The sequence below is a fragment of the Synchiropus splendidus genome, chromosome 1 (genome assembly GCF_027744825.2).
Source record: "Synchiropus splendidus isolate RoL2022-P1 chromosome 1, RoL_Sspl_1.0, whole genome shotgun sequence".
Lineage (NCBI taxonomy): Eukaryota > Metazoa > Chordata > Actinopteri > Syngnathiformes > Callionymidae > Synchiropus > Synchiropus splendidus.
Window position 1 is genome coordinate 49,297,526 of NC_071334.1, and position 27,898 is coordinate 49,325,423.

Consider the following 27,898-nt stretch of genomic DNA (forward strand, 5'->3'; position numbering starts at 1 on the left):
ACTCACAATCTCATTGATTCCTGAAAGTTTCCCAGTTGGCAGCTTGGGTCTGGAGGAAGGTCTTGGGGGCGGGACCAGCGCTGCGGTTGTTAGAGGGGTGCTGGGTCGGTTTGGGACTGGAACTGCAGGGCCACAGAGGACACTCATGAGAGACAACGTTGTGGCACATCACCGAACAACATGCAGCACAACCACAATCACAACACCAAAACTGAATAAATAAATCATAAAAACATGCGTCTCTAGAAAGGCAAAACAAAAAAGGCAAGCACACCACAAAGGTGTTTTGACAATCAGAGGCTGGTTGCAACCCTTACATGTTCCAGAAAATTAACCTCAAACGTATCATTACGGTTTGCTGTTGGCTACTGAAGAGGCACGGGATTCCTGGATGCTCACATTCCACACTTTCAGGCATTTAGCCGACAGCACAAATGTCAGCTGATTCCCTAACGGAATTATTGAGCCTGAAACATGTTCTCCTTTAATGTGTAACCGTCTGAGAACATGAATATTGAAGCCGCCCATCCACCCTCAAATGAGGCACCAGTCCTCGAATGACTCGTATTAGATTCTCAGATGTGTACTGAGCATCAAGAGTTGCAGTCTTGCAGAGTCCAGAAGGACAAGTGAAATCCTTAAATCAATGTGTTTCTGAAGTTTGATGTGGGCTGTCATTCAGAGTTGCTACAGCAACAGCCGAATCACCATTAGGTGTGAGAGGTTTGTGAGGGTGTTTGTGTGGCATCTACCAGTTTTCTTGGCGGACCACATAAAGGACGCTGCCACAACTTGGGGGAAAAACAACAACGAATGGACAATATATCCAGAAAATGAAGGTTGAAAAAGCAGGCAACATGCGGGAACTCAACGTGGTTGGCAGTTACCGTTCGCCATTTTGCTCATGGGACCCGTGGATGTTTCAAAAAGCCTCAGAAATGTGTCAGAGAAACACGTCTGCTCGACCTCATGACTGTCCAGCGCTCGACCATAACCCTCTGCCGAATCTTCGGAGAGGAAGCGGCTGGTCCTTCCTGACTGAACCCTCTGGACTTCCTTTGACCCTGAACGTCGGGTCTGACTAAAGGAGTCGTTGAAGGCGATCCACTGACTCTGAGACCAGGACACACCGGAGGATGCGTCCTTGCTCACTAGTGGGTCTGTGGGGTCATCTGGCAGACTGATGGGGGCGCTCTGGGCTCTCGACGGCGCTGGTTTGAGACCCTGGAAAGGGTTTTCGGGTGAGTCCCAAGGGGAGGACGTCGATGAAGAGAAAGAGGAGGCATCTTTGGTGTCTCCAGCAGGTGGAGGTGAGTTCTTCGGCAGAAGAGTGTTGGCTGTTGGATGGGACCAAGGCAGACATCACAGACTCAAACATGACTTCAGGAAACGCAGCAGTCACTCAGCGACTGGATTACAATCAGCGGAGCCAAAACCGGGAGGCAGCGTAAACATCATGGACGTAATTCTGACAGAGTTCTACACTTTCAGGCGGAGATTTAAACACAAAGATCGCTAGACTTTGCACAACATTAAGATGAAGATGCAGAAACACAGACAAGCTATAAGACGCAAAATATATGAAGACAAAAGAGCACAAATGTAAACACACACACTGATGGAGACATACAGTACATAAGGTGACAAACAAAAACTACCAAACACACACAACTATAAAGACTCACACCCAGAGGAACACCAACAATGTAAGTCACATTGTACAAACTGAGCTGAGCCACGGTACGGGACACGACCTCACGTGACACAGACACACAAACTAAAACTTGAGGACACACACTCACGCCAAAAATGATACGCACAATCAAAACCCACACATTCACACATGCACGGGCCTACTCAGAACCAAAACCTCTTCAGGGTTTCACACAGTTTAAACGGAGGGTTGAGTTACTGAGGAGGAGTCGCGTCAGGCTGGCGAAGCATTACCATTATAAATTAAAGCAAGCTCAACCACGTCCTTGTTAAGATGGTGTTAGCGGCGACACACAGATTACCTGGCGTGTCTGGCGGAAACACGCTACACTCAGAGATCAGTAAAGATGGCGTGAAGGAGGCGAACACGCCGGCCAGGTCTACCGACACACAACACCAATAGATGCACATTAAAACGGACCTGAGATGGAAGCACAAACTCCGGACCGTGTGTTTACTCAGCGAACTTGAACCAGGAGCGTGAAGCGGGTCAGACTTAATCTTAATCTCTTCGCTGCTCTTTGGCTCTTAAGCCGAGACATTTGACAGTAACAAGACACTGTTTGACAATATACGTGCCGGGGGGCTTTCATGGACCCCCCTGCCCCCGACCTCGACGAGGTGCCAATTAACGCTGGATTACTGCTAACCTAGGCGAGGGGTCAGAGCTAATGCCACTCCGGTTTAACACATGCACGACATCGAGGGAGCCACACAAACACGGCAGATACTTGGAAATGTTCATTAGCGGCACATAATAGCTGCACATGTTGGTTAACATTACAGCTTTAAGTCTACATTCATTTTATGTTCAGATTCATTTTCTGGCCTGAGTTGTCGTCACAAATGTGTTTGGACAAATTGGCACAAATATGAAGGATGGAAAAGAAACAGAATAACATTCTAGTTCAATTCTCATCACATTTAGATATTGTTGTGTAAATATAACGCAAAAATTGTGTACAATGATAGTTAATTCAGAGAATAAGAGCAAGCAAAAAAGACCTACATACACACATTCAGACAAAAGAAGAACATGAAACATATTGTATAGTATTAACTATTAGCTGAAATGATAAAGGGAGAATATAGCACTTTTGTACAGAACAAAACATTTTCGGAAAGATTCGATTAAATGAAGTAAAATTATATTTTAACATGTTAAAAAACTTTCTCTACAGTTATTTGAGTGAAAAATCATTAATAAATAAAACACATACCATGACAACTTGATGATGTGATTTTAATGTTATTTATAAGTATTTATAAGTTTTATCAAGAAAAAAAATTGAATTTTACACAGTAAAAAGACACATAGCACCGAAATCTCTAAAGGAAACCACGCCACATGTCCAAAAAGAATCCATAGAAGAGATTTGACACATTCAGAATTTAATTAGAATAATATTTCTAATATTAATAATTGATGTTGATGTATAAATCACATGAAATTATAAGGTTAAAAAATCAACAAAATGTTTTAAAATAAACTACACTAATTCAGGGAGGTATAACAAATTAAACCAGATGATATTATATATATATTCAAATCAAGACTTAAAATACAGAAAGGTCGGGGACACCAATGCAACAAAAGACACATCACACAGTGGTGAACCACTCATGCCCTCACAACTACAGGCAATGGTACCAAGGGGGGAAACCAGACTGTCCGAGGGAATCCATGACAACATATAAACTCCAAATAGATAGAAAGCAAGTGAAGCCGAGAGTGGTAATCCTAACCCTGCATTCAAACACACGGCTGCAGCCAACTAGCACTATTGGATGAAAGACAGAACCTCTGAAATACCACACAGGTGGTCATAATGTTATGGTATCATGATCATTTTTACCTGTAGATGGCGACGTTGACGAGGAGGAACCGCCCGCCACTGTCGGTCCGAATGGATCCAAAGACAGGAGGTCGTTGTTGGTCAGTCTGCAGGCAGCAAAACACATGGATCAACATTTTGGACAAGCCCACAGACGGACAGGAGAGCTGAGGTGAAACTCACTCGTATGAAGTTGGTGCTCTGCTTTTGGCCAATTCATCACCTGCAGAGAGAAGGTGAGGCGAAAGTGAGATGACTACGTCAGAGTTTTGTACCTCCACTAGTGGAAAACACCAAATGAACCAGCAGATGTTCAGTATTCACAGTTTCAGACAAAAGGATATTTAATAAGATCGGTTTCAAGTCACATATTGGCTCATAATAAATTTTCTTCAATAAAGTACTGCGAAGAAAGGGAGGGAAAAAGCAAATCCTTCACTTGGAAAACTATTATGATAACAATGTACAAAAAAAAGTAAAATAAAATAAACAAAACTGAATATGAAATGAAACACCTCTGACAAAAGAGTAAAAAGGACTAAAATCTGGAAGCAATAAATCCATGAAATTCCATCAAGCTGCTCCAGGAAAAACTGCTGTATTTGTCACCAGCAGTGGAGAGAACCCCAACATCTGGACAAAGCTTTTGACAAGCACCGCATTCTCACATTGTTTTTGTAAACACCTCAGAGCAGGAGAGGTAATCTGACCATCCTGTGTGATTGATCGAAGCTGCAGGGATTTAAAACAGAGGGCTCCATCTTAGTAGCGGCCCCTGTTTAAAGCCACGAAGATCCACAAGCAACCTCAAGCAGCAATAGAGACGCAGCATCAGTGAAGTTAGCGGTGAATAAAGCTGGGCCCCAGGGAGGCAGGGAGGGAGTAGGAGAGTCCAGTAGTGGGTCAATACCAGAAGGGGAAGTTGGGGGGACCTCATACTCACCGTGGAGTCGGGAGTTAAACACATAGCCTCCTGAGATTCCTGAGAGTGTCAGAACAACCATCATTGAAACTAGTGAAGTAGTCTGCGGCTCTGTTTGTAATGTGTCCACACTTTCATCAACATAACCCGGCAGAAGCATGAAGGCCTAGGTTTTTCTCTTCTAATTTTGTCATTTGAACGGGTCATGAGTTAAGTTAAAAAATAAAATATACTGAAAAAAATAACATGAAAGCAACCACCATTAAACATTTCAACCAACAAAAACAAATGAATTTCTTTTTACAGTTCCAAAAGTCGGAAAAAATAAAAAGAGAAGATAGTTTTTTAAAATGAGAGAAACAAAAAACATTAATCAAAAATAAGTAACATGAAATGTAACATAAAAAGGTGTATTGAATAAATGTTTAACAACGAGGCTATACAGAATATGTATAAAAAATAAAAAAAAATCAAAATGTGCCTTTAAATGTACAAAAAAATGAAACAAAAAAAACCAACAAAAGGTCTGATTAAATAAGAGATAATGCAGGAAAATACAGAAGCGGAAACAGAGCAAACCGGAAAAGTTACTAGCCAACAGTGAATTAGAGGATAATTTAACATATTGAGGGGATTGATCAGGACCGGAACCCTCTCAGACATCCTGACAGCAACATAGATGAGCTGCTCTATGCTGAGATCCTCACTGATCCCAGGTTTGAACCAGGGACGACGCTGATATCTTTTCCTTTAAAAAGTACTTCCAGCAACAAACATACTCAAATACAAAGAGAGAAATGAAATACTCACTGGACTGGTTCCTCCGCATCTGACTCTGGAAAGAGAGAACAATAATTCGATTAATGGGAGAATGGAACTGGACCATAAGAACCTGGGGAGTTCTGATGACAGAAATCCAAATTCACTGTGTTGTTGTTACACTTCTTAGGTTCATAGTTAACTACCTAAATTGAGCTTAATGAACTACAGTCCAACCAAGCATCTCTGCTTCAGTTCTAAGACAATGAAGCGGACCCATCATACGCTCCCACCTGATGCCGCGTAGCTCAATTTGCCAGTGGTATATGAAGAGGAATTTAATGTGCTGCAGTAGTAAGCACAGCTACAGTTTCCAGTAGCTAATAAAAGAGCATCATGTCGAGTCTATAAAAGTGTCTCGGAGTCACCAAAACCTCACGTGTTCTGAAGATGAATGAGACAAGAAAGAATCTCTCTAATAACAGTGAAGGAGAAAATATCGCTCCCACAGGTGAAGAGAAATGTTCCAGTCATCTTCAGACAGTAAATCTCCTCTCATACATTCCACACATGAAACCTCGGGTGAAGAAGCTGAAACACCCATCAGTCAGGGGCAACATAGCACGCCTCCACCTGGATCTACAAGTCCAGCGCGTCACGCTGTGTAACACCAGCTCTGCTCCTGAGCGCCACGGAAACTTGTGAGCATCACTTTCAATAAAAGCAATGGGACGAGGAAAATGTGTGTGTGCGCGCGCTGAAGGTGTCAGGGGTAGAAAGAGAAACAAATGGGTTTAAGGAACACAGTAAAAGCATTTAACTGCTGTTGAGCTGTGAGGCCTTGGTTCAGTCCCAGAGGTGCAGGAAGAAGCAAATGGGTTCAATTACCAAACTAGCTGACCACAAATACGTACACACCAAGTGCACACACACGCTCTTACACACACACTGTTACTTGTTAGGACACTGATCTCATTGCCATCCCCAGCAACCTAAACCTAACCATTCAAAACACATGCCTAACATGTACCAGACATGAACCAAAGTGAATGACCCAGTTATTTCGCCATCAGAACTGTATGTGGACCGTCCAAAATGTCCTCATAAGATCAGTGTCCTGTCTAAGGTTGTTCCATACTAGAATATGAATATATGTACACACACGCGGACACACAGAGGATGCACAATGTGAAAATGACAAGAGCAAAAGCTAAACTTTGCATCAAAGACTAAAAAACTCATTACATAATTTTGTCCTTTGTGGTTTAAATGGTGGCAGGAGGAGGTGGAGTAGGGAAGATTCCGTGACTCGGAGAGGGAACCTGCGCCGCAGCTCTTGCACACAAACATTAGCAACAACAACGGCAGGTCAGCTATGTTTGCACACACGCTAGCGCTACATGGGTTCAATATTTAATCACTATCTGAACGGACGAGAGGCTTCAGTTTGCTACAGGTGTTGTGTCGCCGCCCCCTGCTGGCTGGAGTCTGCAGCAGCACAAACTCACCGAACTGGTGGGCGACAGGATGATATTCCCGATGGAAGCCTTCAGCTCGTCGATGGTGGCCTGGTTCTGGTGCGTGCCGTTGTTGGGCTGGACAGGCTTGATCTCCACGTGGAACTTGCGGCGCTCATCCTCATCCTCGGAGTCACTCGAAGAGTAGAAGGAGTTGTCTTTGGCATGTGAAATGGAGAGTTAAGGACAGGAGGAGGAGCTGCTGCCATTGTTTTAGAAGGCGACAAAAGAAAGGATATCATTTTCATTGAGTTCCGGTCGGATGCAGAATCCTTCAGAATCCACTTGAGGGACATTCTGCGAAAAGTGAAAATTGTGTAAAAAAAAAAAAAAAGAATTATTTTAATGAGATTCTGGCCAAAACTCATGACAGTCATTATAAGGGCCCAGCATCTTCCATCCTGAGCTCTTGAATTTCATCTTCATATTTCTACACACCTAGTGACCAGGTTTCCGTTATTTTGTTTGATTCGTCCCCAATAATTCTCATGTAATGTTCGTCGGCCCCCACAACAGGCTCCAAGTGACATGACATAAACAGCTATCACATTCATAGACTGCTGCCAAGCATTCGATGTTTACCCATTTGAACAAGACACACGGATGCAACACTCGTGCTTCCTTGAAAATATTTGATCAAAAATTTATTGTTTCCTTCCTGAAAACCTTAGAGGTATTAATTATAACCACACATGAGTAAGTGTGTATCTGTGTGTGTATGCGCGTGTGTATGCGCTCACAGCGTTCTGGATGTCGATGGCGCCGTAGTATCCGGGGGGAGCCCCGTTGGCGGTGTTCTACAAACACAACAAAAGAAGTCGTCATGTGACCTCGCTGTTAAACACACTGAGCTGAGATCAGTTTGTCTCGTGCCAATCTTAACAATTAAGCACTAAAGACTCCGATTTACTCACTGTGGTATCCACTTCTGTCGACTCCCTGAAACAGAACACATCAATCATAAAAAACATGTCCGAAATAAAGAGTCACAAAACTGATGATCCTAAAAAAAAACTCACGTCGAGTCTGTGTCTTTGTCTTTCCTGCGGCCAGGAATTCCAAAATGCTTTTTTTTCCTGGGTTTGGCACCTTTGACCATCAAGACGATAATTAAAACTCAGCACTCAGTTTTTATGTAATAACTGCTGTGGATGTGTCGAAAAGAAGTTACTTAATTATGAGTGATGTGAGTTTTGGGGACAATAATAAACAAAATATGAGTTACCCTGAGAAGGCACACAAATGTGAAAAATGAAATGGAACTTTAAAGGGTTAATTTGTTTTTAATAGTATAATATGATAAAGACAAATAAAAACTAAAAGTAATAACTAATTAATGAAGAAAAAAGTGGAGCAAGATACAGTGGACAGACATGGATTAATTTTTGTGGGAACAAAAGTTTAATATAAAAGGATTAAAATCTTGATTTATTTGATCGAATGAAAAGAAAATTTTAAAAAAATCCATGACAATATAAGCTGACACGTTAATATTTAAACAAAGTGGTGACATACGTTAGGATAGTGGTGGCAAAAACACTGAAGTACAGTTAATCATGTTGTGTTTGAAAGACTTTGCGCAGTTGTTTTACATGTTTGTTTTTGTTTCCACTCTGAGCAACGACTCTTCTTACCTTCAGTGGCGACGGCAGCGTTGCACTCCTCAAACTCAATGGGCCCTAACGAGACACAAAAAAAAATCATTTGGGTTCATTTGGCACAGAAAGGTCAAGGGCCGACCGCTGAGAGTGCTGCTGAACGACATCACGCAACCGGCGCACACACACCGGCGTCCAAACACACCTCCCAGAGGGCAAAGTGGGTCAGCGACAGAGTCAACCGCTGCCACACCAGAGCACGAATCCCGGTGTCACTGAAACCCACGCCAGGAGTTTAGGTGTGCCACGACCGGACCAGGACAATGACGGAGTGGACACGCAGGATTCGTGACTTGGTTGCACCGAGTCCTGCAGGTTCCAAATCCTACAAATCTGCTCACTGACTTAAGACGCAAGCCTTTTTGTTTTTGAGTCATGAAACACACCAGAAGAACTGTAAGTTTTACAGATTCTCATATTCATCAAACAATATTGAGAATACTCAATTTGCTCTTCAGTAATTAAGTTAGAATCGAAACTCGGGCAGCCGATTTATCGGCAACAACATGGGCATTTACATCATCAAGATCGGCTAATCAAATAACCAACATATTTACTATTTATTTTATGTATTTAATTCATTTATTATTAAAGATGCTATTCACATTCATGCATGATGAGCAATTTTATTAGTCTTAACATTTCTACAGAAAGTCACAATGCTTGTTTTGATGTAGCAGAGACGCTAACCTGCTTCAACAGCAGACATTAGTGATCCAGCCAGCCAGTCTTTCAACAACCAGTCTCCAATGACAAATGAATTGCAGTGCAGAGTTTGGCTCCATGGTAAAACAAGATATTTGCGTCAAATCACCAAGAGGCTAACGAACGAAAGCTAAGGTAAGTGAACCGTAGGTGAAACCAATGCTAACAGAGTTTACAGTTTTGCTTGAGCAGCCTTATTTTGTTGAAGACCGGAAGTTTCAGCAGATAACAGCGCACCTGGAGCCCAGATACTCAATCCCTGGGCATGTAGTCGATGAAAAGAGGAGCGGTCCTTCAGGTTGTACAGTAACAAGTGATGAGTTGTGGCTTTGATCTGTTCAGTGGCGCCACCAGGGGGTGGCCAGGGGTGGCCACTGCCACACCCATAAATCTGCTGACCACCCCACTGGCCACCCACCCGCCAGTCATGCTTATAGCTTTTCATTTTGGTGTGCCACCCCAGGAATTTCAGTGGCCCCATCTGGCCACCCCATGAAACACCACTGGATCTGTTCACTGTTCATTGAAAAGGGAATAAATGTGATTTTGTTTTAAGCACTTTGACTTTTGTATTATTTAGTTGTTATATATTTTACGAAAAAAGTCAGTGTTTTCTATACAGTTTTATTGTTATTTAATAGGAGTGTGAAATTAATAAATAAAAAACAGTGACTTTTGTGTGAGATCTAGTTGTGGCAAAAGGAAAGGAAAAAGGAAAAACCAGCAATCTGCAAAAATGATCCACAACATTGAAAGAAGCACTTCATGACCACACCTGTCAATTTCAGGAATTCATGTGACGGCAACGCAAAACTAACAAACTGGCAGTCTCTGATCCGGCGGGAGCCGATCCCGCTCGCTACTGTCCATGAGTCAGCCTCGTCGTTTATTTAATAAACAAGGAAAAACAACAAAGTTCACACTTAATTTGCTGCTCATCACTGAAACATGCTCGTCACGCTTGACGAGGGCCGCTAGAGACGTTCGTGTTGCGTGTCTGCACACACAACATACACACACTCATCGCATGACTGCCCTGAGTGTGTGGCAATAAGTGACAGAGCTTTGCACTTAACACCAAGAAAATAAACTACTTTTTAATCACGAGAGAGGCGACATTTATATCATAACCAAGTCACCAAATTTGATTTAGATTTTTTATATATATATTTGATATATATATATTTTATTTTATATATATTTTTTTTTTTTTTTATTTAGTGCCATATTACTAGTATCCATAGAACCAAATGTTTCACATAATATGTAAACATCATAACAGACTCAACAGAACAAATTACACTGAAGCACACTTGGTCTTGAACAAGCAAGTCTACGATAGACTCGATTAACTTGGAGGTCTGAAACACGTTTGGTGTACGTAGGAGTCTGAAGTCGACTAGATAAATGAGGTAGTCCAAGAAAAAGGCACAGTGATCTGGGAGGTCAGAAATTTGGTCAACTGATGTTCAACACAGAATTGGTCAAAATAGCATAGGTTTAAGTGGAAGTGTGAAACTGACCTGGTAAACGAGTACTATGAGAGCAAAGACTCGGTCAACTCAGACAACAAGACAGTCATAAGTAATTAATAACACACAACACAAACAAAGTGCCTCAGCCGGTCATAATGTTATGTCTTACCGGTGACTTGAACTTGAACTATTTTCATGTATAGAAAATTACAGTCATGCAGATGTTTTCAAGAGCAGATCACATGACCTCTCAGATAAGTCAGCGTGACCAGACTAGAAGAACATAAGTGAAGGGGAGACGGGTCAGGACCCTCGGGCGACTGCGGTCCATACACTAACACGCCGTGACCTGAAAAGAACAAAGCTAATGATATTTTAAGTCTAAACGTATACAGCTTCGTCTCCCCAGAGGAAGCCAGTCGCGCACTGCATTGTTTGGCGCGTGCAGGTCGAGTGAACGCAGGCAAGCGGCGAGTCACGAGAGCCGCCATCACGCCAAGTGAAGTGGATGAAGTGCAGCAATGACTGAACCACTCCACTGTGCAAAGTCGGCCATAACTGTGGGCAAACACAGTGACAGCACGAAACACTGTGTGTGTGTGTGTGTGTGTGTGTGTGTGTGTGTGTGTGTGTGTGTGTGTCCATGCCAATCATAACAGAAATTGTTCACTCGAGAGTTTCTCCCATGGGAGGATGTGCGCGTCACTCGCTTACTCTCATTTTACCGACACACAGCTGAGGAGAGACCAGGTTTATCCTTCTTCCTAAGGAGGTCATTAATAGACAAAAATGCATCATTTGTTTTACGTCTACTGCTGATGACTACACAATAAATACATGCAGACACAAGTATTATACTGGCAAACACAAGAGCATGCAATAATGTATACATATAATTGACATAGTTTTCACATCTATACATATGAACATACATAGTTCATGCCTTCAAACACACACACACACGCTCACAGATTTGTCGTGCCATCTATGTAGGGTCCGCTCATTGACCAGACTCTTGTCCTTGACTTAACCAGCAAAAACAAATGGCTAAGCTTAACCAGGACTCTGAACCAAACTTAAACCCAATTATAATGACCTTTTAGCTTTGAAGACTTCATCCTCACATTGTGGCTAAACCTTGTGGGGACCGTCATAAGGTCCCACAAAGGCATAAGGGCCCCACAAGGAGGTGTTTTCCTCAAAATTGGTCCTCACTAGGAAAGATAAGCTTAAATAAACACACGCACGCACACAGTCAGTGTTCTTATGTTTGTGGTGCCCTCTCATTGCCATAACGCTCTCCCCAGACTTTCACCCTTGACCTAACCATCCAAAACAAATGGTTAACTTTAGCCTGCACTGTAAACCAAACCCAGTGTTTTTGACGTTTCCATCCACAAATTGATGTTTGGATTTGAAGGGTCTGGCCAAATGGTCCCCACAACAGGATGAGGTTCTCACCTCAAGGCGGTGTTTTGCCAAGAATTGGTCCCACAAGGACAAATAAACAAGTACACACCACACACACGGATCCGCTGCAAGAGTCTGTGACATCATCCGCAACTGTGAAAATGAATCCTCACGTCTGAATAAATAAGCTTCTGCTAATAAAGGCTGCTGTGAACCCAAGCCCGCCCCACTACTGGAGCAGACAACATTTGAGCACGCAGACTGCCCTAACACCAGAACCAGGGAAGTTAACGCGAGCGGACATGAGGAAACTGTTTAAACATCTCCCAAACAGACAGACGACTTTGTTTATACAGAGCAAGACGGTTCTTTTCTTCCCACTCTGCGAGCGAAGCTGCACTCACGCATCAGCGGGCGATGGGTTTTTAAATTGCATATGCTTCACATGGCACTGGGAAGGGGGGCGGAAGGGGGGCTTGCGTGTCTGGCCAGCCGCCAGTTGACAGCTCAGCTGGATATCGTTGAACACTCGGACCTCCCCTCCACCTCGCAGCGTGTCACTTTGGGATTGTTTCCGCAATAGAAAGTTTATTCAACCTCGCTCTCTCGCTCTCTCTCTCTCAGCACAGGCGCTGGACCAGGCGGGCCGCTCCTCCATTTCATCACAGGACGGACGGGTCATTGTTCTGACAGCGCCGGAGCTGCAGTGCAATCCCTAATGAACAGCTTGAGAGGAATTCACTGACCGTTTCTCTTTTTTAAGCCTCAATTAATTCTGCTGTCCAAACAAATGAAGGCCACCACTGCCCGGCCGCGGCGTCTGGACACGGAGGTCAACGTTTGTGTGCACACATACGCAGCGGCCCTCAGCTCTGTGCGCCACTGACCCTACCTAATGTCCTGCAACAACAGCGCGACTGTGACTGCACTTAAAACAATGCTTTTTTTTAATACCGATCATTACAAGATTATGAAATTCAAACATGTGTGGGAGGGGGAGAGGGGTAGGTTGAGGAGCTCTCCCTTGGTTATTGTTGCATGGTTAAGTTTACACAAGAGTCATTGTTGAGCTCTGACCTCCTAAAAAGGTTGGTTCTGGCTGCTTAGCCCGCTAAAGCTCGGCAGTGTCACATGCTCACTGGAATGTGGAGCCGGCCCACCTTTACAGCAGATTACAGAGATTGACTGTGATGAACCTCACCCATTTCTAATTGCCCCTCTCCATGCAGCCCCCTAGCGACCCCCCCTTCGAGGATCAGGGCTCCCTGTTCTGGTCATTTACACACAGCATAAATGTTTGTTGAGAGCTCTTACCTGGTCTCTCTGTGCCTGTCCCTTTGCTCTCGGCCAGTTTCTGTATCAAACTGTCCACCGACGTGTTCTCGATGTTCCTCACAAACTCCTTCTGGACCTGAGGCGGGCACAAACATCATTTAAACCGCGACTGAAAAACTTGTTATTATTATTATATATTATTATTCATTACATTTCATGTGTCATGAGCCTGCCTGGCTCAGCTCGCCCAATTTAGAGGCCTGATCCCGTCGCCATGCTTTCACAGAGCGCCACAATTCTGATATAGCAGTTGACTTTTCAAGTGTGAACAGCTTATCAATATCTACGGTTTGGTTTGAGCTACGGTGAGAGTTTGTTCCTAAGAATCTACCACTTCTGACCCAGTCAAGTTACTACTACTACTATTAATATTACTACTACCCCCAATAATAATGATAATTACAATAAATATTATTATCATTATCATTGAGACATGTATTATCTAATAAAATAAAAAAACAATAAGACAAAAAGTAAGACAAAATATAGTAATTTAGTAGGGAAAAACTCTTTTTTTTTAATGGGGTGTTTTTTAACTTGAGGCTGAAGGCACAACGTATATAAAATACCTGAATGATGCTGACTGAAAATAATTTAAAAGAAAAACACTTGGATGACCACCTCAGTCTTGGCTGATCCTCATCCCTCCCCCACATCAAGTGACCTTGGTACAATTGTGTAAAGCATCACTAAAACCCTGTTTCTTGATTGGGACTTCCTGTCTTGGAAAGCCATGGTGTCGGACGCCGTTACACAAATCAGAGTTTAAACAAAGTTCAACATTAACCCATTGTTCACGGATTGATTTTGGCTTTTAGGTTTTCAGTTGCGTCATAACATTTAGGTAATCCGATGAACGAAGCATAACAAAGGATTAATACCCAGAGTTGAGTGCTGCAGGGGGTCAGAACCGGATCAGAGACGAGCGGTTCTAACGCTGCCTCCGCTGGATATTTATAACGTCACTGTTGTGTTTGGCCCGTGGAGTCTCACTGTACTGACTGTCACTCTCTCGGTTGAGTCATCGTGGTTGGCGCTTTCTGCTGACGATGCCCTGTGGGCAGCATCGAGTGAGGCACAGTGGTTGTTTGTCTGTTTGTTTTGGGTGTGTTTACTCGGAGGTCGGGGGCGTGTGAATGAGAGTATCGTTTGATTCAACATCTATTTACACGAGCGTGATCCTGTATGTGCAGATTGGCTTCGCTATCAAACAAACAGATGTAAGCACAGTCTTCCTCCTCTCGTGCCCCGGTGGTGTCGGGGAGGGCCTCAGCCCCCACACCCTGGCTCTTAGATGCAGGATGTGTGCGTGTGTGTTGGAGAGCAGCAGGGATGCTGGTGAAGTGAGGAGCACACGCGATCTGTCAGGTGCTGCTGCCATGATGAAGGGCACTAATGTCTTCAGCTTGTGCTGCCCACTAGCCCCTCACCCCCCTTCCACTACACACGTCCTCCTTCTGGAGACTTCCACCACATGCGCGAGACATGCATTTGCCTGGGAGCGATGCTCACTCTCACACAAATGTTCACTTACAAAAACAAACACTGCACGCACACCGACAGACACACCTGCCCTCATGTGAGCTCACAGCAGAGCCTCCTGAGCCAAATGTGGACCCTCATCCTTTTACTCTAACCTTCTTATCCCTCACGCCCGGGCAGCTATGTCTCGAAATTACCTGTCAGATTGAGTCCCTGAGTCTCACATGTTCCCCTTGGTTACATGCACATCTCCATACACTTCTTTGTCTCATGTTCTTCTGCGTGTCCTGACTGACAGTGGTGACCCGCCTCGCCTGCTGTGGGTGTAAATGTCATGTCGGCTCTTATATTGAGACGCAGTCCTATACATGCTCGCTCTCAGCTGACAGCACCAGCCAGCGACACCATCTGTCCCTTTGAATGCATGTAATCTCACAACCCTGACACCCAGTGTTCGACAACATCCAAGTTCTATAAAGGGATGGGAAAGCAAAGCCCTGTAGTCTCTTAGACATGCACCTGAGCAAGACCATACTCCATATCAACCAAGGTTAATGTAGCGTGAGATGGTGTATCATGGTTTGATCTCATGTAAGATGAGTTAAACAGTCCAGCTAATGTTGAAAAGTGGCCCACGGGGTTTTGAAATTGAAGACATTCTCATAAAAACCTAGTGTAGGTTGCCACTTAAGCAGGCACACCATCTCAATAGAAGGTACCCGCTCCCACAGACAGCTAACATCCTATGTCACTCCAAGGTGCCTTTCACACTACGGGCACTGTCTTAAGTCAAAGTCCAATTGGCTCAAAAATTCAAGAGGCTGCAATCGGGGACACTTGGACACACCATAATATGTCTGCTGCATCAACAGCTTTTAATGGAGATTATTGAGCAACAGAGCTGTGCGTCGGCGTGTGAGGGCTGAAAAAAATCGGATGCAACTGCTAAGAACAAAGTAAGATGGGTGTGAATCGGGCTGCAGAGACTCCGAAGACATTCACAATACAGTAGACACAGCTCAGTTCCAAAGGTTAAGGCCATCCTCTCCCTGGCTCCTGCAGTAGCCATGGAGTTATTTTCCAACTTTGGTTAACTTGTCCTAAGTGTGTTCATCCCAAACAGGACTGTGCACTGTGTACATGGCAGATTGGAGAGTCAGAATTACAGCAGTTTACAGCCTCACACCCATGGCGTCATATACTGACATTGGTAAAAGTGGACTTTTGAGTCCTATACTGACACCGAAGGCAGCCTTCAGCGTTGGGGGTTATATACTGTATTATAAGTGGCATCCAATGCAAGTCAGAGAATAGAGCTGCTGAACATCATCATCATCATCATCAGTACATGGCACCATGGGAGTGAGGACGGGCTGTTTATCTCCAAAAGCAAAGCAAGACTGGGTTGCCTCTCGGTCAGAGGCACCAGCTTGGCAACTCATGAATTCCAGCAGATGCAACAATGAGAATCTCTTCCATTTCAGTCACAGGTCAGATGTTTCTGCTTCGTACAAATTATAGTCCAGCACTTTGACGCAAGTATTTGTATCTAATTGTCACTTTACATGTAAATCATTCGCTTTCAGCGCTTCAATGGCATTTGGTGAGAACTTGTCGAAAGGGCTAAGATGGCCTTAACCGTCCATAATCTTTTTACCTGGCACGGGTCTGTTTCATTCCACCAAGGATCCCTTTGCATCCGAAACATAAAATCAGCTTAACAACATGCTGTTTTGGAGTGAAATAAATGTTGCAGTAGCACCAAAGGTTTACTATTGCATCAATGTCATTGCTGACTCTGCACTTTGAGAGAATAGTTTGTGACAAATTGAGTTTCACGTTTTCGTCCTGAAGCACAGGCGAGCTTCTCGTACCAAAGTGAGGTTCTTCTTTTAACACCTAAGGTGCAAACAGTAAGCAACTGGACCCCAAATGTGCACTACATTCTAGACACGTCTGTAGACTGTAGCGTCTCACAGAGACTTGTTGTGAGTCACATTGTTTAAGAACAATTCTTACAGTGTCAGAATCATGAGACGCAGTAATCCCTCAAGCTTGATGTGAAAACACTAATTAAATTGAGTTAATGACTTTTGATTAGAAGAAACACATCGTGTTCGTGTCTGCATCCATGTAACTGGGTTTTAAATCTCTGTACTTGGACCCAAAGGCGTCTTGCAGACTGCTGCTCCGAGGGGTGACAGCCAAACGTGCGATGCTAAAAGTTATAAGTCACAGTTGAGATATTTTATCCAAAACTTGTTTAGCCACACAGACTGGTGGTTCAAAGGCTCCACTCAAGACTGTTCAAGGATATTTAGTGCCTCAAATCCGTCACCGTCATAGAGAAAAGTGAAATCATCCTCATGAAGCCGACTTCAAAGTCAGTCAGATCCACACCGACATCCATGGAAATTCAATAAAGAAGAGCGAACCCACAACCGCTCACAAAAAAACGGCGTTTAGCATGCAAAATGTCAAATTGATGGAGTATTTTACCCCAAAAAAACCCACCAAAACAATAAGACATGCTGGATTTATTTCATGAGAACAGAATATGTTGAGCCACCAGGAAAACATATTTATGACATTAAAAAGTGTGCAAAACATATATCTGAAAGAGAAATCTTCAATGTTCAATTGAGAAAAACACAGTACATTATAAAATACCCAGCTGTAATCTAAATGAAAATGTGACTTAAATTAATACAGCCTAACGCTTGAATATACTTGAAAACTTATAAATAAACACAATACAAACAAATTTAAGTAGCACATACACAAAATCAAAGCACTATAATGAGAAAATAATTCTATTTGAACTGAAACGTTGAAACTAATCTTAAGCGTTTTTTCTGTGCAATATTTTGAATATTTAGACAGTTAAACAAAACACATTTTAGAGATTTTGTTAAAGCAAAAAGTAAAGTTATACATGTCCTTCATAACAATGTCATTGAGTGTCATTACATTAAATGTAAACATTTTTTTCCAAAGTGCCATTCATTTATTTCAATTTCTAATTGTAATCTCATACAGGATAAAATTAAAAATGTATTTCCTCTTTTTAAAGCCCCTTTATTTGCGCACTCGCTTGCCCAAGGGTCGGAGTTAGGGTCAGGAAGACGTATGTGGTGGACACTACTGCCCCCTACTGGGCAGTTGGAAACGAGAAAGTTCGACTTGTTCAGATTGAGGACTAGAAAGCTACAGACTTTTTCATTGGTTGCTTAGAAACCAGATAAAAGTCAGAAATATCTCATTTTAGACATACAGTGCAGACTTCTGATCAGACCAGTACCTGACAACAGCTTGAACGGTCGACCGTGCTCAGGATCGGCTGAGAGAGAGTTTTGATCACTTTTTAATTGCCCAACATTAAGGGCTGAATGGAGCGTTTCCTGGTTCTCAGTAAAATGATTAGCGAGATCAAAGTGAACGCTAATTGATGTGACGCACCGTGAACCCAGACAGACTGGCCTCAGGAATGTTCAGGATCTCTTACCTCGCCAATCTGGAGGTGGGTCTCGTCCACAGACTGCGAGTATGACCGAATGATCTCCTTCATGTGCAGAATGTGGTTTTCTTCAATATCTTGGAACCTCTGAAAGGAGAGGGAATGATACAGAATCATGACAACAAGCTAAAACTGTCCCCTTGCAGCATAAACAGTGCTTCTTCCTGCGTGCAGTGGTCAGTACCTCTCAAAGGTCATGCAAGGACAGCAATGAAATTACCCACTATACACAGTAGGAGTGAGTTATTGATGTGAGATGGTGCTTGGTAGCTGATATTCACTCACTCATTAATCCACTGGTGACTCAAATTCAATGGCTCTAACCTCGAGGATCATAAATCTTACTTTGCTTTTGTTTCTAGACCACAGTCACCAGAGTCAGGAAAATGTTCAGACTTAGCCATGGCTTAGGATGCTACACTTGAGTGCCTACCAAATCCATTTCTCCGGCTCCCGGAGACGCACAGCCAAAGTACAGACATTCAGACTACCCGCTCCTCAGAAACCTCCAGCTTTTCTGGGAAATACAGGTTTTCCTGGTCAATTTCATATCCTCAGTGTGTCCTGCTTCTGCCCAAGAGCCTCCATCATGTGACATCAAAACAAGAGCCATGTACACCTTCTTTTGGAATGGATTAGACTCTGAGTCTCTTCTGGATGGCGGAGCTTCTCTCTCTAAGAGATAGTCCTGACATCCAGGAGGGAAAACTCATTTTAACAGGTTATAGTTCAGAGTGTGGACGTAGACCAAATTGCAAACCTTTACTACTGTGACAATCAAGGGCCCATGTTACAAAAAACACAATGGATGAAGAACCTATTATCTCAATAGTTTCACCAAAAACAATGAGCATTCATCATCTGCAGCCGCCAGACGGTGCGGGTGGTCCACTGCACTCCCACACTCATCATATAGAACCAACCAGAAGATGCTTATTATTCTATTCAAGTGTAACATCGTATGTGTCCTCGGGGAAGAAAACACAACTAGTGTTTACTTCAATCGCAATTTCAATCGAACTGCCGGAGCCGGCCGTGAAGCGTGAGTGTAAATAATCACAAACTGTCAGGATGAAGAGGAAGAGCAGAGTCTCCCGCCGCACAGATAAAGAACCACTTATCCGGGCGGTGACACCACACCACTTCTCGCTCTGCGTTTTGTCTCAAACACACACAAACATTTAAAGAGGAGACACATGTCCGGTGATGTCAGAACAGATGTGTTCTGAGCTGCGAGCTCTGCAGCGGACTCACTGGAACTGATTCGGATGGCGGTGCCAGGAGGATGGAGAGGCCTGTTGATCTGATTTTAATGCAGAGTTTATCTAATCAGTTCTTCAAATGGCTCCAATCTGGGCTCTCCACAATGATCCCATTATGGAGGAAAAAACAATCTGGAGAGAATATCGGGCTCAAGATGTGGAACACACGGATAGATTAGTCAATTAGAAAGCTGTGCGGCACCTCGTGGACCCAGGACATGTACAGTACTGATGAAGATACTGCTAGTTTCTTATTATGCTGCCTGGAACTGACAATAATTACAACTAAAAGGACGTCAAAGCTTCAACTCACACGAACAGGACTTAACAATGGCGCCAGATCACCTCTTGTAACATTGTTTTGCCATGTTGAAATTCAACGATCACACACCACCTCAAGCACAAATGTGACCATATGCCACACACTGTGCCACCGAATGGCCTAATCTGCATGGACTCACGAGCAACAAACGCTGTACCACGGACCGAATATTGTGCACCACAAAATGAAATATTCTCAAGGAAACTGTCCCACGGATGCACTCCCACAGACCGTTGCTGTTCGCTGTGCCACAGAATAGCGTCCATACCAGCAATTTGAAGTCGGACAACCAAAAGAAGAAAGGAAAGAAAGGAGAAAGGAATTGGAATGAAGAGGACGAAAACAAAGTAACACCAAGACAAGAGGCATTATCCAGTGGATAGTGTGCTTCAGAGATAGTGTACCAAGCATTACAGCAGCAAGAAGACAGAGGGGAGCACTGGAGTTGTAAATTCTTGTTTGATCCTGGTTTGAGGAAATAAACATGTGGTCGAAATATGAAACTGTTGATTTCGACTGGCTTCTCTGCATCACGTCATTGTTCACAACGATCGGTTACTCTGAAGATTTCCTGTTAATATTTACAATAAGCTCAACAGCTGCGGCCAAATGAGCACTACTGTGTAGTCCACCGTTTACGTTGCAAAGAGAGACTGTGAGTGCTTGTGAGTCCATCCTCCACAAGGTTTTCTCGCTGTAACCAAGGGCCGCTACTTATTTGGTGTCCGTCACATGAGCTGACTCGATGGGATACAGAATGCTGTGTGAAGTTCCACAGAAAGCCCCAAAGCTTACCTGGGCAGTTTCTGCCATCTTCTGTTCAAACTCCGACTTGGCCGCAGCGTATTTCTCCACAAACGACTTGTACGTCTCAGTGGCTTTTTTGGCTTTGACTCCGGCCTGTGAAGTGTAAACACACACAACAATCACTTTCTGGACCAGAGTCAGTGAGTAGGTCCAAGCCCGCTCTAAATGTTCTCTGCAGGGAATGAAGTGTTAAAACACTTCATCATGATGATGATGATGATGTGTGTGTGTGCCCCTGCTTGCCGCCCCCCTCTCTACCTTGTCTACATCTCTCTGGGTGGCCCCCTCTTTTCGGAGCCGCTCCTGCTCCACAGTTTTGGCATTGTAGTTCTCCTTGGACTTCTGCAGCGACTGGGAGATGCTCTGGATGTTCTGGACGGCTTCCAGCGTCGACGCCACTTCTTCTTTCGTCTGGAAACACGTACAAGCACGTCATCACAACGACCACCAGTAGCTTTTTCAAAAGTCAGATCAAAAGAACCTGCACACAGAACCTCTTTGTTTGACTTAACTTGTTTAACTATGAATAAACAACGGAATCTTTGCATTTCCAGATGATGAACTCCACTCTCCTCCCCCAGTCTGGAAACATACATAATATACCGACACAATAGAGGGGTCACTTGTCGAAGGCAAACATGGCTTACGTTGATAAAAACATCATCATCCTTCCAACCTCCTCTATTCATCTTATAAGGAGGCCCTAGCAAGCAAGCCGTTTGTGAGACTCACATGGTGTTAGCAGCAGGATGGCTAACTAGGATGCTTTTTAACCTAATGGTCATCATCCTTCGAAGGTTTTCCAAGACTGAAGGCGAGTCCATCCCTCAACCACAGCCGGAAAATTGACTTAATGTCACAACGCTCCAAGAAGTGTTAAGCTAATTTTCCACCAGGCAAGATGTAGGTCAGTGCCTGTAGAACTGGCCTTTAATGTCATCAAGCAAAGGTAATATTGAAAACCCAACAATCTATGTTTTTTTTTGTTTTGCCAGCAAGCTGTACGACGTGCCCCAGAGCAGATACAACCTAACCAAGCTAATCCAGAGATCAGCAGTATAAAGTTACAACCAAAATAATTGCTGTTGCAACACTAGTGGGATCATGATAGTTGATCTGCTCTAAATAGCCTCAGGAGTAGGATGGAAAACCAGACACTCTGAGACTTTCGGGGCCAGAGATCAAGGCAGGAAATGTTAGTGAGGAGCATCTCACCTTCTTATGAGCTTTGGCCTGCTCCTCCACGTACTTCTGAACCTCCTTGATCAGCTCCTGCAGTTTCCTCACCAGGTCCATGTGACAAGCGGCCAACTTCTCCGTGGAGCCCTTGAACACGTCCCACATAGGAGCGAACGTCCTAGAAGACGATGACATCCCCTCAATATTAAGTCTCCTGAGAACCATTGACCTGGGTGAGCCATTACTCACCCCTGCTGAGAGAAGTTGCCCGACGATTTGGCAAGTTTAGTCATGGACCTGGCGTAGGCCTCCTCAATGACACTCCTGGAGGAAAGAAGTTTCACACTGATGATTGATATCACACTTACATTACATTTGTTACCATGAATACATTGCTTATAAATATGTGTGTTAGCAACATATTGGGCTGTAATTAATCAAGCCATAAATAAACAAATTCGTGTCATGTTAAGACAGACTAGAGTTCATCCTGGAATGGTGACTTGACTCTAAAAAACACCTAAGTAACTGATTTTTAACAGTAAATAGGAAGTAATTTTTGTTTTTGTTTTTGTTCCCAATTTTTCACATCACATCTTAAAGGAATCACTTTATGCTATTGACATTACACTATTTTACGCTATTATACCTCACATAATAAAAAATTGCGTTAGATGTTTTTCTAGTTGACCACTGAAGATTTGGGAATTTTATTGCATTTATTTTCTTATTTTCAAGTAATTTATGGTTTTAAAAAAAACACAGTTATGACAGGAGGTTCAAAAATAGTTAATTTAAATTTCCTCCTGACTTTATTTTGACCTCATATTGTTCACATTTTCCCCCCAAAGTGTTGGACCACATGCTCCATGTGTGGCGGTCTGGTCAGTAATTAGCTCATGAAGCTGGCATCGCAGTCAGAAAGCAACCGTTTGATTCCTCCGCTTCTCCCAATTTGGGCTCTTTCCTCCGACACCGCTCTGCAGCGATCTGACAGCAGAGAAAAAACTACAGTGTTTTACAGTCTGAATTATGCATGACTCATTTAGCCGCTGCTCTGCATGCGTGCGTGTGTGTGTGTGTGTGTGTGTGTGTGTGTGTGTGTGTGTGTGTGTGTGTGTGTGTGTGTGTGTGTGTGTGCGTGTGTGTGTGTGTGTGTGCGTGTGTGTGCGTGTGTGAGCACGACACGGGAGCGAGGTCGACCAGAGGGAACTGGAACACACGCACACCGCAATTCACACAAACAAAATGAACACAACTATAACAGTTTTAGGAACAAGTGTGTGGTTCCTCCTGCTTCTACAACAATGCCACTTAGCTGTTGATCTATGGTGCCAAACCTGCGGCTCTTGGGCCAAGTGAGGCGTGGAGAACAATATTTTGGGGCCTCCCACTGGACATCCAATTACCTCAAAACTTTGTTTATCAAACTCTTCCTGTTGCGACTCTTTCTTTTCAACACTTCAGACATCATTTTCTTGGATTTCAAGAGACCAAAACTGAACAAAGCAATTTTTTTAGCTGAAAATAATTGAATAAATAATGATAAAATGGACTCACTTCATCAAGAAGTGGTGCCAACCAAGACGAGACATAGTAAACTGAAATTTCTCCAGAACCATGAGTCATATTTAGCTATTTCTCCTGTCACGGAGGGCCATTGATGTGGCCTAGAAGCAGCCACACAGACGCACACCACCGGCTACATTTGCACTGTTTTCGCATAAACACAAACCAGATACGCTTTTTCTGGAGCAATTTATCGGACAGTTTAGTCTCATAGCCATTTAAGATAGACTTAATTATCCGAATATCACATTCTGCCTCCATCCATTATTGATGGTGACCTCAGGTGACCCTGACAGGCTGGACTGAAGCAGGAGAAAAGGAATACAAATCAAGTTGAGCTGCAGATTAAAACGAAACACTCAGTACCGAAATGCATCTAAATTTAATTTAATTTAAATGAGCAACAACTCATTGTTTCAGAAATTGGAGCGGAGAAATGCACTGGCTATTCTTGTCCACTAGATGGAGGCAGAGATGAGTGAGTGAGTCTCAGCGTTCAGTGGCTCCATATTTTGTTACCAATTCACCGGCAGATATAATTGACGATTATTTTCAACTATGATACCTTTATTTTAAATCTATATAATCAAGTTTAAGTTGTAGTCCATTTGGTAAAGATATTCAACCACCACACAAAAAATGTGATAGTTAAGCAAATGCAATTATTAAAATACACTGAAAATTCACAAAAACCATCTCAATAATTAAAAACAAAATAGAAATAATGAGATAAAAAAAATCAACGTTATCACAAAAATTGAGGAAAATATGTGTCACAAACAACATAAAAAAAAACAACTAAAAAGTACATTTTTAAAACAGGAAAGAAAACATCACTATTGTGTCTATGACCCTCAGAGTTAGAAAACAGCTGAGGATCAAGGATGGTGTAAATAATGTTAAAAGAATGTTTCGATTGAACTAGGCTACAGAACCAGCAAGTCCAGTTCAGCTCCAGGTTTCTGTCGGATGTGAGACTGACCTCTCTCTGATGAAGTCCGTCAGCTCCTTGGAGGAAATCTGCCCATGTTTCATGTTGTGGTACAGAACGTCGAAGCCATTGTTTTTGTCGCCCTGCACACACAGACACACACCACATGAGCATGCACACAACAACAACACCGGCTGGGACTGAAGCTACCATAGGCGTCTTCTCCAGAATCATCTTCCTCACGGCAAACATGTGATCCAGCTGCTTCTGAAGCAGGTTCTGGTCCATCATGGCCATTTTAGACATCGCAATGATATCGGTGCAGCACCCGGACCAGTGTGTGAGTGAGCGCAGCGGTTGCCATGGCAGAGCAACACGGTGTCCCATAGCATATTGAATTATTTACCAGAAAATTCACCAGAAAAAGAAAGCGCTGTATTGTTTGTGGGGATTATTTAATAAAACACCATTTTAACATTAAGATTTTTGGTGTTTAAATTAAATAGTGTTAATACTTGCATGTAGCTTCGATTTAAAATAACACTTAACACTTAAAAAAATCACTTACAAGAAATAGAATTCAGTATAGTATAGTGCTCTAGTCAGACATTTATTTAAAATCAAACAGATGTTTAATTTTAACTAAGAAAACAATTATTAAAAGAACACATTTTAATTGGTGTTAAACAATGTGTAACATTTTAATTTATATACTCTTAAAATAAAAAAGTAAAATGAATACACAATTGAAAGCAAGAAAAATGAATAATTAAAACTCAAAAAATGACCAGAAGAAATTTGAAAGTTTACCACCGATAACAAATAGTGAAAATAAAAAAACTGGCACACATATAAAAGAATAAAAAATAAAAATATCTAATAGAAGGATAAAAAAAAAACCATCTAAACAATAAATTAGTAATACAAAAAAAGCATTATTCCGAGTGTCATACGAGACTCATTATTGTAATCCAAAAAGTAAATATAAATAAAAACATACATTTAAAATTGCAGGTATAGTATCTGATCAAAAATAAGATGAATCTAGAACGATGACGAAAAAAAGCCACAATCTAATAACAAAAGACAATGACAAGATTTTTGAGACGTATGTTGTTGAACCATTTTCTAAAGACTTCTGTTCCCATTTGTTTCTTAAATTAGCTTGAGACTTTTTGACCAGTTGTGCTGTCAATTGTTGGCAGAGAGAAGTGCGGCCCACTCCTCCAGAACAAGGAAGGAAACTTGAAGAATCAGTTTGATGTGCGGAAGTTCCTTTTGTTGAATTCTCACAGAACCACACGACTCCACAGACACGATAAGGAATCGTTATTTTTGTTGGAAATGTAATGTAGCCAGGAGGCAACGGGGGGTTTCAAACTCCAGAAGATCAAACCATTACACGATTAATCTGCAAGTCTTTTGATGTGAAGCAACCTTCACAGTCAAACAGGGCTGGCCCCAGACATCCTTGGGCCTCGACCAAAAGGAGCAGGAAGATCGCTGTGACAAACACGACAAACAAGCTGGTCAGGTATCGTGATGATCCGCCATGAAGACACACCGACTCATGGACTGCACCAGTGCGCAAATCATGATCATGATCACAAATCACGATTTTTTTTCAACTTGACAACATTAACCAGGGACTAAATTAACCATTAGTGCAATAACATATAAAAATAACAATAAAGCAAGTACACCCTATAAAATGCAATCATCAGTATTTTACCATTCTAGTCGAAATGTGTTTTAAAGAACTTTAAAAAAAAATAAAAATGCATGAAAAAAAGACAATACAAAACACATCCGTAGTCTTAACTATATGCGTCTGCTCCGGTGCGGTGAGTTCATGTCATAAAATAATAAAAATTATATAAACAGTCCAGGGTTACAGCGGCCATGTAAACCTGGACATGGGATGAAAATATGACCATCACCAAAAGCACTCAGTCCTCCGACTCAGCACATTTACAAGTTTTCACCGCCTCTCGACAGACACTTCCTGGTTCCTGCAGCCATTCACGGTCAGCACTTTCCCCGACATGCGTGTCGAGTGTCACACTAGACAACAGGCTGCATTTTGAGTCGAGATGAGCTCTGAGAGACTTTACTTGGGATTATATTTACAGAACAAAGAGACATTGAAAAGAAAACATCTCTCTCTCTCCAGGCAAAACTAGCTGGCCCATATTTCAGCCCAAAACAGAACCCAGGAAACTGGATGAACAGCCGGCAGCTAGACATGATCTGAGTGAAGGCATGCTGTCAGAGTGAAGTAGAAAACTGAGGGCTCAAAGAGAAAGTTAAAAACAAACAAGAGTTCAGGAATTTTCCCATCGGGTTAGTAAGAAGAGGCGTGTTTAGTCAGGTTAATAAACCTTCATTATGAAGACATTACAATAACCATCATAATTACTAGCAATGTAATAAAACACTGCCCACAACCTTAAGTCAAAGCCGAATTTTGGATGGAATGACCTTTTGCATTGCATGATAGCAGCAGTTGACGATAAAGGGAAAAGTATACATGCACCAACTGGCAACACTGAGTTACATATTATTCCTCAGCAGAATTTTCAAGAGGATCTGTCTCCAGAGAATCATTGACAGAATTTGTAATTAGTATTCCGACCATGTACTCTTAAAACATTTACTCTCTTAAGTGGAATTAGCGCTCAGGTTATGCGTAACAAAATGAGTCTAGCAAACAGCACGACCTCCAGACTGAGCAAGTACTTCCACTGACAGAAACCCTTGCCACCCTCAGCCACGTCATTGAACGCACCACTGTGCCACTGCACACCCAGACCACAGGGAGTGCTTGGTCTCTATACGAGTCCAGAGCAACCAGGCCCTGACGTCATAGTTGTGTCTGCTCTGAAGAGTTTCACTGGGATGAGCTCAAAAGACCAGCTTGGACAGGCTGATCGCCAGTAAATGAATTAAACAGAGATGAGTCAGTGAGGGACTCCATCATGGCTGCTGTTCTTGATATCTGAAGACATGTTTCAATCTCAGATGTGAAAATACACTCCAAATTGAAGTTGTGAAGTTGTTCCTGACACAACTATCTTTGCAGAGTACTCCAGTACTCGATATTGGTCTTGGTCTCAAGACCACTTTTTCACTCTCGGACTGTGTGGACTCGACATTTCTATTTAGACTGGTCAAGACTGACGAAGAAAACTGTCCTAATTGCCAAGCATAATTGGTAAAAGAAGAATTCTGTTCAGTGTTGTTGTGTTTATTCTTTATTACATATCAGGGGGTTCAAACTGACACACAAAGGGGCCACAGAGTGTACATGTTTTTGTTCCTAACTCATCAGGAGGATACCCAAACACACTGTGAATAGTCACACTGGTGACTGACTGACTGGTGCTGCTTGTTTCAGCTGACACTTGATTGGTTAAGCAATGCCCGTCTACACCCACTGCGGCTCATTTGTGGATCGGTTCGAGACTCCTCATATCTACGGACTTGGTGTCGTCTCGACC

The 27,898-nt window shown here is 42.7% G+C and overlaps 1 protein-coding gene across 1 annotated transcript in view; it reads right to left on the reverse strand.

Moving 5' to 3' along the window:
- fcho2 (FCH and mu domain containing endocytic adaptor 2) overlaps positions 1-27,898 on the reverse strand; it is a 45,703-nt gene that overhangs the window by 11,908 nt on the left and 5,897 nt on the right. The window contains exons 2-19 of the mRNA XM_053875532.1: positions 24,450-24,541; positions 22,148-22,222; positions 21,935-22,076; positions 20,978-21,130; positions 20,708-20,812; positions 18,317-18,415; positions 13,309-13,405; positions 8,381-8,425; positions 7,766-7,835; positions 7,661-7,685; positions 7,487-7,543; positions 6,984-7,043; positions 6,738-6,911; positions 5,281-5,305; positions 4,492-4,530; positions 3,732-3,771; positions 3,570-3,655; positions 7-122 (exon numbers count right to left, since the gene is read on the reverse strand). Coding sequence (XP_053731507.1) covers positions 7-122; positions 3,570-3,655; positions 3,732-3,771; positions 4,492-4,530; positions 5,281-5,305; positions 6,738-6,911; positions 6,984-7,043; positions 7,487-7,543; positions 7,661-7,685; positions 7,766-7,835; positions 8,381-8,425; positions 13,309-13,405; positions 18,317-18,415; positions 20,708-20,812; positions 20,978-21,130; positions 21,935-22,076; positions 22,148-22,222; positions 24,450-24,541 — 1,500 coding nt within the window. The remainder of the gene's footprint in view (positions 1-6; positions 123-3,569; positions 3,656-3,731; positions 3,772-4,491; positions 4,531-5,280; positions 5,306-6,737; positions 6,912-6,983; positions 7,044-7,486; positions 7,544-7,660; positions 7,686-7,765; positions 7,836-8,380; positions 8,426-13,308; positions 13,406-18,316; positions 18,416-20,707; positions 20,813-20,977; positions 21,131-21,934; positions 22,077-22,147; positions 22,223-24,449; positions 24,542-27,898) is intronic.